Here is a 15,056-nt window from a genome sequence, read left to right as displayed (position 1 = left end):
ACTGTACATACACAAGGACTCTTCCATATCCTTCCATAAACAGACTGCTGAGAGACATGTCTCCCTTAATAATTCCTGTGACCTCCTTATCCGGGCTTTCAGTCTGACTAACAAGGTATCCTCAAATACCTGCACTGTCACAAACTCTTACAACATGGCATGAAACCAGGGTGGTTCTGTGTGCCTGTGTCAGATATTCAGCTTTTCAGGCAAAATAAGCTAACTGGGACAATTCAGAAATTGCCATCGAAGTATGACATGCCGTGAAGTCCAGTATAGCTGGACCCACTGAAGAGTTTTGTCTTTCTGATATTAGGCATGATATTATCAGAGGAAGTTCTTTCTCTTGTGAGAGGTACCACTGCAGACTTGGAATTTTTATTATTGGCAAAAGGCAGAAAAAAAAAGCAAAGACGAGAAAAAACAGCAAACAAAGGAAAGCACATGAACTGTGCCTCACATAGAACTGAGACAAGGCTAAATTGTTTCTTTGCTCTGTCCATCTGCTCTTACATTTTACCGCCCACTCTGTCCACACCTTTGGCCATTCTTGGCACAGCATTTCCACAGGTTACGTTTACACAGTGAAGTCCAATGGAAAGCATTGAAGTGTGGTGACACCTTATTTCGATTTGATCTAAATAATGCTTTTTCCCTGCTGCTGTTGCACGGAAACAACAGCAGCTGATGCTACTATACAGACTATGTTACAAGACCTCTGCTTAAAACCAGACCCTCAGTTCTAAGCATCTGAAAATAGCAGTTGTATCTGTCATTTTGCCTGCCTGGATCCCATGATTTTTGTATTTGTTTACTGCCCTAACCCAGTCCAGGCCGCAGATACCACACAAGTCTGTCTTAGCCAACCACTGCAACAGCAAAACCAGTCCTGGTCTCTGAAGTGATTCTTGCTAATGATGAAATTTGAGCCAGCTCTGGCATACTTCACCAAGGCTTTATGGAAGTCTGCTGCAGTTATTCTCTGTTAAATGCCATTTGTTACTCTGAAAGCAACTCTTACTTTTATTATCAGCCAAAGAGCAACAGTTTATGATTGCAGGAACTGAAATCTTTATATGCTGTAACAGCCAGTGCCAGACATGTGACGTTGGGATTCTTGAACGTGAGAATTAAATAAGCAACTTATGTTGTTAAAACTTTAAAAAAAAAAAAAAGAAAATAAAAAATTTTATTTCTAAATCACTTGTCAGAGGAATTTGGGAGCAAACTGTTTAAGTTCTTCTGGCAACAACACAAGCTCATTTTCAGTATTCTTCCCTTCCCCCACGTGCTCAGCCCTTTAAAGTGCTTGCAAAGAAAAGCAGCAGTACTGATATTCTCCTTTATGTACCTGACATTAAAAGAATTACATGCAACAGCAGCAAGGGTATTATTAATTTCTGTAAAATTCTGTGCTACCTTTGAACACAGTATCCTTTCTGAATACACAGAACCTGATAGCAGCACACCTTATTAGCTTTTTGTTAGCAAACCTCTCTTTACAGAATTGAAATTTGCGCCAGGAAATTTCAGGCAGGCAGACTGTATTCATGGCCTCATTTAATTAACAAATTAACATGTGAGCTCAAAATACATCTTTTTTTATAGGTAATTAGCCTTAACTGCTCAGAGCACAGGTTAACCTAATATATAATGCTACTGACAGCTACTTCCTGTTGCCTCTCCTCCTTCACTATCCCACTCGCTTCCCATTTAATCCCCACCCAGACACACTCCAGAAGCGTAAAAGTTTCCAGAACCTGATGTAGATATTTTGTAAATTAACTTCAAGATTCTCAAGCTTTTATTAAAGACTGACACATTGTTAATATTTTATATTTAATTCAAGAGACTACCCAACTTAAACTTCCTAATCATATTTCACATAAGTATGGACCTATATTTTATGTTTATAAAGTCAGTAAAAAAACAGAGTGCATGTGCATATGTATACATGTGTGTATACATATACACATACAAGAATTTGCAAAAAAAAGGATACACAGGTTAAAATAGATTTTTAAGAGTGTAATGAGAATGTACTGCTTCCATGACACACAATTAAATTCATATAGTAATTTAAACCAGCCTACTGTGAGGGATCTATTCACATACCATTCATAATCTCTAACACTGAAAAACAAATAAATAGAACATAAAAAAATTCTAAAATCTGACAAAAACAAAGTGATTTTTCCAAGATGATGAAACTACTACACAAACCTACTTTGTTTTTATAGGAAGACAAAAACAATCTCATGCAGTTAATTTATGTTCAGGCAGTTCATCACAAAATAAATAGCACTGTCTTTTTTTAAAAAAAGTTATTTTATCAGAGTAACATGCACAAAAAAAAGTACCACCATTTTTATCCGAAACAAAGGCATCCAGAAAGGTCTCACACAGTTACCCCGATGAAGAATCAATTAAGTGAAGAGATACTGCAAAACATTTTTCACTTTAAAGCACAACATGATAAACATACTCTCCTTTTTCTGCCATACATTCCCATGCAGGATTTGCTTTGTTGTGCTGCAACCTCAAGAAAGCACGAGCACTTGCCAGAATCTATTGCCATTTGCTCAAAGTTTGATCCCAGAGTTTCATTTTTAAAGACAAAGACAGCTGATTCTCTCCCCCCCTCCCTAAGCCTTCTCCTCCTACATCAAGAAACGCCTTTAATTCATTTCTCATGAAGAAACTTACACTATTTTATATCTCAGACACTGAATACGTTTCCTTTCACAAAGCTGACTATTCTAAGATTTTGCTAAAGTGCATTTAGAAAGAGAAAACAAAAGCCCAGCAAATCACTTACCCTTTTTAGCCACGTGAAGTGCTTGTAAATATCAATCTCACCATCCATGCTTTGGGCCCATCTCAGCAGTTACATTCCCAGGGTTGAAAAGGAACTTTTGGAAGCGAGCGCACTGCTTTGTTCTACAGGATATAGCTGTGATTTCTTCCCCTTTCAACCCTCAACTTCTGAAACCTTCAGTGCCTGTTCATATTTTAAGCTAAATCTCCTGCCCCTGTCCCACGGTCTTATCCCAAAGGCTTCTCACAGATGTATATATAACACACAACTGTATAAACTTCAGGCTCTCCCCCAAACATCTGGTTTTTTTAAACAGCAGATCAGTTAGCAACAAGAACAATGCGACTCTGAAATCATCAAAAATATAACTTGCTGAATGATCTTTAAAAAAGGATCTTTCAAGAACAGTAGAAATCTGCAAAAACTGTTCCCCTTTAATGTTGAATAACAAGCTAAAAATTATTAAGCTGTCACTGAGAAACTATTTTTCAAGTAATGCTTTCTCTGGCTTTCTGTTTCAAGAGTGGCTGGAACTCATTACCAAAGACCCCCTATTTCCTGTCTCTGTTTTACTCCCTGTTTATTGTAACACTACTCAGCCTTCTCAATTTATTTCAGGCTCAGACTAAACCTAAAAATAAGTTCTGCTCTTTGAATTACTTGCCTGTCCTCTCAAAAGAGATTATAAAAGAGGAGGAATTCAAGGACGATCCTGTGAATAAGTTAATGATCCCATAAATACTGCTATTGCCAAAGAGGCGATTTTCCATCTTAACAGAAGATGATGATACCCTTCCAAGATATTTGTCTGTTCCTGCTGAAGCTGAAATCTCACAGCATGGCAACTTTTCAAACTTGCAACACCAAGATAAATGCATATGCAACGCAATGCTCTGGCAAGAAGGGAAGTTTAAAAGTGTTGCCTGTTACTGCGGTGTCCTCTAGTGCCTCCACAGAGTAGTTATTCATAACTCATAACTTTTTCCCAGTAAACTCCAGTTTTCAATGCTGTATCTCCCCACTACTTCAAAGTGGCTTTGGACTTGAACTGGGAAACTGATTGTTACACACACAAAGACAACTGCTTGGGCAATGTCTGTTAAGACCTAAACACAGCTGTCTGCATGGAATTTTTGTGATGATCTCAGAACATTTAGTTATCTCCTCATTTTGTTCAGATTCTACAGCCAAACTGACTCCTGCATTTAAGAAGCAGTAAAACAGCAGTTTGGAAGAGCCAGTGTCAAAGCAGCCCATGACACCAATGATAGATACAGAGGACTTGAAGTCTGAGGCTGAAAAGCTGTTCTTACTGGGACCTGCCTCACTTAGGCATCTACCCACATTCCAAGCTGGGAAAGTCACAGCCATGTGATGAAGTTTCTGCAAGAGACATGGGTTTTTATTGTTTCAGCCATTCGTGATCCTTTTGACCTTATAGAACTCTTTGAGAACCTTCCATAACACAAAGAGGGAAGAATATAAACCTAGACTTTTGGTTTCCTTCATGTATTTATTAACTGTCCTTATTTAAAGTCACATGACAAGGAAAACATTACCATTTTTAGAAAGTTAGTGCTAAGAGTCTTCTAAAGGTGTTAGGATATCTAAAATCACCAGTAAATGTGACAAGATAAAAGAACTGTCAGCTCCAAAAAGCAAACCACGCTACAAGACAGATCAGAAGGGGACTTGGCTTGCTGTGTGCATAAAATGTGGTTGTTTTTATGCTATCTTCAAGTTGATGAGGGCAACTATTTCTTGAATAGTTTACACTGTCTGGCAAAAGTCTCAGTACATTCTCAGTGGTCCTTTAAAAAAAAAAAAGAAATTAATACTTAATATAGCACACTTCTCCATGCACTACAGCCTCTGTCATGGCTGACAAACTGAAGATTGAACAGAGGTTCTCTTGACATTAAATAATGAACTTCCAACAGCTTAAGGCATTTTTTCCCTTGAAAACTTGTTATCTAATTATGAAGAACAGCAAATACATCAAACTTTACCTCACAGTATTGTGTATCCCATAGCACTTGGTGCCTCAAGTTCCACATTTCATCTGTTTCAAAACATGAGCTCTAAGACTCTCATTTCAGGGAAGAAGGAAACACCTTTCTTAAAACACTCCACCACGCATTACCAGCTAGTGATTTTGTTTTTCATATAAAAACTACAGAAAAACTATATTACTCCACTTACTAGTGCCTCAGTGTACCATCTGCAGTTAGGTTAGTATCCATTTCTTCTTTTAAAAGCATTAAAAATGACAAACATACCTTATTTCTGCCTTGTCATTTCTGCTGGATTTCACGCAAAGGATTTCTGCTAGTCATTCTTCCTGATTAAAAGGTAAGTGTCTGAATTTTCTGCATCTTATCAGCCACGAATGTTGACAGCATACATTCCAGACAGTCACATGCTCACTCTGAGCCTGTCACCTGCATGCTGAACTTTACGTCCTGCTTGAGCTTTGGCCTGCAAGTTTCAGATACCAACTGAATGCAAATCAATTGCCCCAGATTTGCTTAGAATGCTTTTCCATTTCACTAGAAAAGCAGGTTAGTCTCTCTGAGCAGTGTGAAAATAAGGAAAATATGTTGAAACCTGAGGATTGCTTCATCAGGTTACCACCGTATGTTTTTCTTATTTTCAGGGAATCCATGTCTGTGTGCAGTTCTTCACTGAGCACCAACTTCTGATTCAGTGGAGAGTTAAAAATCAAACAAGCAAAAATGCCACACTACTACCTAAGAACCGCCACCTTCAAGTGTTACCCCACAGAGAGTGATCCAGCTATTGCTCCCTTCCCCAACAAATTATTTTTCTTAGTGTTGTCTCCAATACAAATGCAATTTAGAGCACTAAAACGTTTAAAGTTAACAAAGTTTATATACTCTACAACCTGTATGAAAACCCATTAGGATTTCTTTGCCAATTCTCTACTTCCATAGAAAACTGCTGACTCCTGCCAGTGTTGGTAAAAGTAAAAACTCCATTTGCAGAACACCAAAGGTGCTGGTCAAAAGAAGGTCTGCTGATACACAACCTATAAAAAACACCCAGCTAAACGACCCAGTACTCTGTTAGTCAGCATGTCAAATACTTCAAACGAGATTTTAAATGTTTCAAATAGTAAATAAACATGCTGCAAGAGCTTTGAAACTGAAAGTACCAGAATGCTTTAAACATTCAGTTATGCTTCTCATGTCCCTCCATTCCAGGCCTATGAAGAGGGAAGAAAATATCCACAAATCCTCTTAGAACTGTGGAAGAAAAGGCAATCTGACTGTCTGGTGTATTCCCTCTTCCACCAATGCTGAGCTGAGAAAAAAAAGAGTTGTTTGTCCCTCTTTCTTCCACCCAACTGTGGCTCGAGGAACATTATAAAAATATACTTATTATTGTTGTTTTAGCAATTTTACTTTTTATTCAGTTAAGTTTGCGATAAAACACACGTTTTTGTGATCTCTCAGAGCAGCACAAATGCAAATGGTCAATAGGGTTCTACTGCCATTGAACTTCCTGGAAAATTAGAGGACAAAGGAATAGGAATCAGAGCAGTTCTTCAGCCTCCAACAGGTCCAAGTCCCTGGACCATAGCACCTGTCTGCCTTTTCAGCAGTAACTTACAGATCATTTTGGTTTCAAAACCCATCAGCCTCTGAAAATACTAAAAGAAAACAAACTTGACTTCTTAGGCCAAGAAATGAAATGCCCAGCTATGAATCTTCCCAGCCTCATCAGGGGAGTCCAGCTGAGGATGGCACATGCAACAAAAATCTGCCCATTCCCAAGAATTAGTATCAACTTTTCCTACATGTTTTTTCCAGTCCTAGTGTTTGGGCTGGTTTGGAAACAAAGGGATTAGGACCAGATTTTAAAAGGAAAAATTTTTTTCAGCATGCCAATTCACAGATGTCATTCTCACGCTGCAGAAATATGTGAGAGCTTCAGACTGAAGAAAGAGAGAGAATATATGAGAAAACTTGTATATAAAGAAATTCAGGCCATTTGTGCAGAAAACAATGGAGGAAGGAATTCCTTTTTCATGGTGAGCAATGGCTTCAGGAATCTAGATGAATTATTTCCAGAAAGGAAATATGTCTTCGAGTCTTAATCATCACTATCAATAATGCCTAAGTGACAAGAGAAATAAGAAATTCTTGGAACAGAAGAAAAAAAAGTACTGCATTCTGCGGATGAGCAAATTTGCTTTACTTGTGATAATTTAAAAAAAAACAAACCATGTCCTGGGAAACAGACAACAAATAACATTATGTAGATACACGAACAAATAATCCTTTCCCAGCATAAAATACACTCAATCGTAATGGCTTAATTCTTTGATTAAAATCTGTATTTCAGAATTAAACAGATTTAGATGGCCATTAGTTCCATGCCAGCATGGTTAACCCTTATTCTTATTCCATATTTGGGGGAGGGGGGAGGTAATACTTCAAACAGGTGCTGACATCTCTGGAGCCATTCCCATCTGCAGGCTGCATGATATCATGTATCTCCAGCACTACGATGTCCTTTCAGGTTACTGCTCAAGCAATAAGTAGCTCTCTTCCCTTGGCTTGCACAAAGAATGTATTACTGATGCTTAGATGAAGTTACTGTTTATTAATTCATTCACAGACATTTGCACATTCTTGGCAGTTTCAAACATTCCTTGCCATATGCTGAAATGCTTTTCTCAGTCCAAGTTCTACAAGAAATATGACTTTTTGGATGAAGCTTATTTAGAAGAGAATGTAGATTGTAAGAAACTTGAGTACTATATTTTTACATGAAAAGCAAAAGATATTTTCTACTTAGCAGAACATCAAAACAACTGTGAACACCTCTCCCAGTTGTTATATGCAAGAGTGCACTGATACGTAGAGAAAATAATTAAAGATATATATTTACATCCTACCACACAACACATTACAATAATTCAGATTTAGTTTCCAGTCTGAAAGGTTTCAAAGCACTGCTGAAACTACTAAACCTGCAGTAAGTCAGTATATGAAACATTTGGAACAGGATATTTACCAAATACTTGCACATACAACAGTAACATTTTGCCTCTCCTCCCGATGACACACATCAGATTTTCTCTTCTAAATTTCAGAACAGAAAAAAATTGTAACAAGACTCAGAATAAGTTGCAGATACACCTTTACAGGTCCTTACTTCTGATAAGGAATGTACAAATATTCATAAATTTCTTCGCAAGTATTTCATTATTTAGGAAAATAAAGCACATTGCTGATCTACTCATGAAGAAGAGTAGCATGCCAACATTTATGTACTATGTGTCTAAAATAAGCATAATTTGCTTCTGTTTTCGAAAGATCACAAAACCTGAAAATATATTTAGCTGCACTTTAAAATACAGGTCTGTTTACTGCTGTTATTAGCATACTAATCCAAGAGAGAACGAAATAATTTTGTTGTCGATACGTTATTGCTATGTTTGTCATAACTGATAAAATTTAGCAAATGAGGTAAGTCAACCTATCCAAATTCTGTGTAATCTGAATAGAGTTTATATATAGAAATACTTCAATGTTATGCTGTAATACCTGAATCAATACAGGACTTTTTAAAAGAAAATTTTGTCCCCATCTTCTTTACGTGACCATTACCTTTCCATCATATCTGTCAGCACCATTGTTTAATTAAATAACTTCTCTTACCAGTCCCTCTGTTAATTACTTTATGGAAAACATTTTCTTATGTTTCCTCTATCTCCACTTCGAAAGGCAGATACTTCATACTATTTACATTTATGCATTAATGTTTGTTAAATTAATGCAGTGCATAATATTTAAATCCACGAAAAGCCAAAACAGCTGGAAATTCTAGTGACAGATCATAAGGTGAAATGAAAAAGGGACACCATATATTACATCAGACACAAAAGGAAAGATGAACAGGACCTTTCTTCCATGAGTACTCTAAGCCTAAGGCCATAACACAATTCTGTTTGAGCACTTCTGGTCATTCTCGTTTAAGGTGGCTCTGTTAAACATTACTGATCATTACAAAGGTGAAAGAAGAAGCCAAAACCTAATCTCATTTTAAGAAAGAGATCTAAATCAGTCCTACTCACTGCAAAGCTATTTTAAGCTTCTATCAGTTCTTCATACAGAGAAAACTCCTACCTCTGCTGAGAGCTACTGCAGTGAGCAGGCACAGGGAGAGGTGTCTGGTTTGTCTGGTTGGCTCCCAGACAAAACAACTGCAGAACACTGAAAATGCTAGGCCTGGTTTAGAAAAATTCCATGCAAGCTCTGTACACCCCTGTTCCACCAGCTCCAAGGCACTCTCTGGTATTCAGAAATAGCTGCACATATGACGGATGTTTCTCTGCTGTTTCTCATGTACCATGAATTGCTCTAACGCGCTTGGGGAACTCTGAGGGGACCAAATCTTCCAGTTCAGGGCTTCCTTGCATCATCAACTCATTGAAAAGGAGCTGGAGGACTGGGTCATACAACTTTGAACTCTGACTCCTCCTCAGAAAACATAACCCATCTAATGTTTCGAGCTGGCAAAAATAAACACGAATGCTTTCAGAATGACGGCTTTTCTACACTATCCCAAGCAGGCTCTACTGCTCCATTTTCAATTTACCATGTGTTAATACCACTTGGCAACGGGAAGATTCAGCTATTTATAGCTCCATCATGGCTCTCAACAGTTGAGTTCCATAGTCAAATCTACCAGCAGACAAATATACTGGCTTTAATTGGCACTGCTAAGATTCCCACTCAGCTGTTGCTGAAAAATGCTATTGATGCTTTTATAAAAGCACATTTTGAAGTACATGGAAGTGCCCTGAAGTGCAGTTGTTTTCTGCCTCTGCTCTGGACAGATAACTCTGTGAAATGAATCTTAGACAAAAGTGAAATAGAGAGACCAGTGATTATGTTTCAGCAGAGCACTTTAACACATGCTTAAAATAAAACTTTGAAGTAAGTTCAAAATTTCACAAACTCCACCAAGTCAGAATTCTGAACTGGGGTTTACTCTTTTAATCCAAGTCCCTGTGAAGTCATTGGAGAAAAAAAATCCCTTGATTTTAACACACAGTGTAAACAATCTCTTTTGAACTTTAATCATGACCAAATAGCAGTCAAGACTCTAAGGAATTTATCCTGTTTCTACTAAAAAGTTCTGGTTTTACCAATAAAACAGATCATGAAAACAAACAAGGCACAACATATATCATAAGGCAAATCACATTATATTTTAAAATGCCTCTAACACACATTCCTCTACTATTTCCTATGCTCTTCTCCCCTTTCTGTTTCCTCAAATTTAGAATATTTAGGAAGGTTTTCAGACTTAGGCTTCCAAGAAACAAAAAAACCCCACCAACCCCATAATGAGGAAAATACTAATGGGTTTTCAAAAATCAACACTTTAAAGGTCAGTAAATAAAACTACATCATGAAGTGGTGCTTTAAACACAGATGTTCCACTAGGAGGAAGATTGTGTTTTGTAATCCTGAAAATGAGGCCTTCACTCATGCTCAAGGACCATTATAAGAACAATAGTGTTCCTCTATACTCAGAAAAGAGTTCCATAAAGATGTATGGAATAAAAAACCAAAATTAAACAGCGTAGAAGTTCATTTAGAGTTATGAAACTGTAAACAAATATATTCTCTCGTAGCTCACAGAGCCAAACACAGTCAGTTGTTACTGCAGCAATTAATTTTTAATGCTGAAATGACTACCTGCTTTGTGATATGTCACGTGGTCACTGGCAATACTAAAATATTTAACAAGAAGCATTGATACCATCCACAAGTTTGTTTTATATGAACTCTGCATGCTAATCCCCAGGTCTTTTTGTTCTGTTTTTAAGGCCAAAGAGTTTACAATCATAAAGCCATGTAAAACACTTCAGACATGCTCTTCAAGGAAGAATTTTTTAATACAATTTCTAAGTAGTTAAAAGTCTATAATTAATAATTTTTTATTTAGGTTTGTCAAAAGACTTGTGCAACTGCAGCAACTATAAAATCCTCATTCTATGGTACATAGTAATAACCTTTCTAAATTCAGTGCCAACTTTGTCAAACCTGTTTCGTCTCTCTCAGAGCAATGACAGCACAGTTACTGTGCCCAGTTATACTGCAAACTCAGGAACCTGATATCTTCATAGATCCCAGACCACGGAAACAATAAAAGGAGCCTTTCCAAAAAGCACACCTTTAGTTCCACAAATGGTGTGCCTCTTCCTTAGAGAAAAAGAAATCACCAATGGTTCAAGAAAAAGAAGAAAGGAGATGTTCTCAAAAGGGCAAGTAAACAAGGCAGTATCAGGTATGAAACATGAGGTCAAATATCTGAATTTTCCCACAGATTTGGTATTCACACCTAGAGCAGACAGACCAAAGAGCAGAACAGTTACCATTGGTTAAAAAAAATAAATAATTAAATTGATCAAACCACCAAACATAACTTGGTGGTATTTCATGTCTGATAAATTCCATAGCTTGCTGCTATGGAACTGAACGAAGGTGACATCAGCTCTAGCATCTATAATCATCACAGAAACTTCCTGACTGATCAGTAATTCCATATTCTGCTCAAACCCAAATGCTGTTAAATGCTGCTCTTTGATACTATCCAGCAGGAACGAGTCTCAAGTCATCTTTCTGACTTCCCTTTCTGTGGTTTCCCATAAAAGCAATATGGGGCAGTAGCAAAACACATACTCAAATTATTTCCATAAGGCACATTGTTTGTACTCTTCATTAACAATGGCAGGTGCAACAATTTTTTTAATACTATATTTAATTACACATTTAAGTGAAGAAGAATCATAAAATAAGACTCTCTTCTTGAATGAAGCATGCTTATCTGCTTTTAAAATAAACATCAGATTGCTTTTTTTCCTCTTTAGTTTCCACTGCATGCCTAACCACTATAAGCGGGGAATATTTTTGACACCAATCTGCAATAGCTCTAAAAAAAAAAGCTCAAAGGCATCAGTACTCCACGGGTACACACAAAAGCTAAAGCACCCACATATGTGAGGAGATATGTGAAAAATAGGGGAATCTACATCCACAGAAAAGGCTGTTCATGCTTGTAACCAACACCAGCTGTGAGAGAGGAAATGTGTAACTGTGAACATGTGTGCGCATGTCTGTGGGATTTTAACTTTTTGGAATTAGTTTTAGGGCTGCATTTAGAAATTTGTAGGTGTTCCTTAACATTTCTTAAGCATCTAGTATTACGGTTTATCTAATGTATTGCTGATGTTGGTCCTAAATATATAGTTTCCTGATCTCTAGTTAATTATGTTTTTAATAAATTGGCAAACTGCGTCCATCCTGATATGTTTAAACCATGGGAATTGAGTGAGGTTTATTTAATGGCACTTCTGCATTTCACAGAGTAATGGTTACCAAACTTCATTTGAGGCTTCCAATGTGAATGGATTAATGGAGACAGAGTTCTCATTCTCTACAGCTTACTACCTCACCTGTCCTTATCCACATAGTTAGTGTCATGTTTCATAGCTCTGGGCTGGAATGAAGAAAATTTCAGTATGGGACATAACTATGAAATACATATTCCATTTCACTGAACTGACCTAAATTTTACCAGATTTCTTCCCAATTTCCAGGTGGAACTGGAGCTTGTCAGTGGAGAAAGCTCTCCCAAATTCAAAGGTCACGGGAGTTATGTGCACACTTACAAATTATTTGCATTTAAAAAATTTGAGAAAGCTCTACAAATACACAGATTACTATCCATTTTCAAATAACAGTCACAGCAGCTGTGCCCTTCCCTTCCTTGACACAGAACACAGCAAAATATTTTCAAAACAGTGATCTCAGTGCACTAGAGATACTCCATGCCATCAATTTCCCCTGTTCTGTTGGCTCTGAATCCAGACTCCCCAGTTGCTTTATCAAACAAATACTACCCTTGATGCAGCAGATAAGGCTTTTAGGACATCAGTAAACTGCAAGTCTAAAAGGCAGAAGTCTGTGTCTTCTGTTTTGGCTGGTTACCCATGAAATAGAAGAGACACACATATATAGTTAATATGAGAAGTCAAAGCATCAAAGGGTACCTACGTTGCAGGGCTGCAAGGTGAGCTTAATATTTCTGCACCAGAAGACCAAAAGCCAGATTACCAGATTCAAACTCTTCAACTTGGTGGTCTAGGCCTAAATTTATTGTGAACAACTCTGAAAATTTATGTCTTTTATGCATTAAAAACATTTTTTAGCTATTGTAAAGACTTGAATAAACATAAACATTTCTACTGAGGCAGGAATTCAATAAGAGCTGGCCTAAGGATATCTAAATCCAAAAGCTAATACTATAAATCCAAATCAAACATTGCCTACACCTTTTGTTTTCAAACATGGTACCAAATTCTCATTCCTTTCTCTCATATGGACCCAAACAGGATTTTCCAGCCACAGACCTGCACTCTGTGAAGAATGCCAACAAACCAGCAGCTGACAAGTTCAAACAAAAGCAACTACATTTCCAACAACATCAGGTTACAATTGACACAGGGCAGCTACATCAGAAGATAAACACTAAAACATAAGCCACAGGAAAAATTACATAAAAGGTCACATCCACAGACAAAACCAGAAGAAAATCCATTCATCTAGATAACTTTTCTGATGCTGAGACAATGAAAAGTAGCTTTTACACATGAGGAACACCACCATTCACTTGCAGTGTCAGGCTTGGTGTTGTGGCAGGACCTGTTGTTTCTATTCCTTTATATCCATAATGTCCCTCTGCTTTTGAGGTCTGTCTGAAGATCTGCCCCTCACCTGGTAAGCCTCAGTCTTTCCCAGTACAGCCAAATGTTTATTCCCCATCTATCCCTATATGAATGTCTCACCTGCAGAATCAAGAGCGTTCCTGGATTTACCACCTCTGCCTGGTGTACAAGATACTTTGGAGATTTGTAATACCAACAGTTAAGGGAAAGGACAGGAGAATCATCCAGTCTGAATTTGGTCCTTCAACAGACAATAACACTGCATTCCAAATTGATACTTTAACAATTAAAAGTTTTCTAACTATTTATAAATTTGTTATCTCCAGCAAAGAATGAACCAAAGCAAACCAAACCAAAAACAACCCACGGAAAAGGCAACTTTTGCTGTAGTTAATTTTTACCATCCTTTCCCTCACCCAGGACAAAATAAGGTATTTTATCAACTTCTCATCTGCATTGCTCTGGTAATCAGCACATAAAACAGTAATATGAAAATACTTGAACCAATCCATTGTTTCCATTGCAAACAAAATGGAAAAGCTCAAATAGCTACTCACCAGATTCTCTTCAAACCACTCCCGCAGGCACACTGCTGTGGCCCCTGGAATTTGATTTCGCAATGCCTCTTTCTCCTGAGGATCCTCCAGCATTTCCAGTGCCATCTTTAGATCTTCCAGGAGATGCAGAATTTGAAACGTGCCCAAGTACACTGACGGAGCGGGCGACACAATATCATAACCACCATTAGCATACTCTGTAGCTGACTTTGTACCTAAAACAAATAAAACCAGGAGAGACAATAACGTTATATAATTGTTTTGTAGGTGACAAATACACAGATACTACACACTACAACTTTTGGACTTCAGATGCTCACTGACAAATACCAGTATTTCAGGCTTAGAAATACTTGCATTAGTCTCTGGATAAATCACGAGCACTGAAGAATTAAACGTGAAAGGGTTGTACAGGCATATTAAAAAAGAAATTTGACCTAGAAAACATTTGCAATGTCTGTTAATGCCAAAACCTTTCTCTCAAGTCACCTGTAATTTTCCACGGTTGCCATGAGATGTCACTAACTTCTCAGCTACACAGAAGTCCCTACACAGAGCAGTGTTAAGCAATGTAAGAACAACTGATGCAGTCCCTTGGGAAGAAACTTAGATCAAAATAGATCATGTTACCAGATCTAGGAAAATATATGACTGTGGGCAGGTTTAAAACTCCCACAAAGAACAACCCACCCGAAGTTAGCAATAAAAATGGCACATAAAACTTTGTTAGCTCTCTAAATTACAAAAAGATCTCTAAATTACAAAACCTCCCTCCTGCCAGCCCTCCAGCACCAATATTATTTTTTCAACAACATTAAGCACAGTAAAAAACATATCTCACTTATGGAAGGATTACAAATAATACAAATTCTAATATCTCTAAATCTTTCTGTCTTAATACCTTGTGTTT

The 15,056-nt window shown here is 37.4% G+C and overlaps 1 protein-coding gene across 1 annotated transcript in view; it reads right to left on the bottom strand.

Annotated features, from left to right (window-relative positions):
* Nucleotides 1–15,056, bottom strand: part of PPFIBP2 (PPFIA binding protein 2) — an 86,307-nt gene that overhangs the window by 53,013 nt on the left and 18,238 nt on the right. The window contains exon 3 of the mRNA XM_027699441.1: nucleotides 14,147–14,361. Within this exon, the coding sequence (XP_027555242.1) occupies nucleotides 14,147–14,361 (215 nt within the window). The remainder of the gene's footprint in view (nucleotides 1–14,146; nucleotides 14,362–15,056) is intronic.

This window comes from Neopelma chrysocephalum, unplaced genomic scaffold (assembly GCF_003984885.1).
Source record: "Neopelma chrysocephalum unplaced genomic scaffold, ASM398488v2 Primary Assembly neopelma1_24, whole genome shotgun sequence".
NCBI lineage: Eukaryota > Metazoa > Chordata > Aves > Passeriformes > Pipridae > Neopelma > Neopelma chrysocephalum.
The sequence above is the reverse complement of the archived record's forward strand: the minus strand, read 5'-3'. Positions and strand labels throughout refer to the sequence as shown.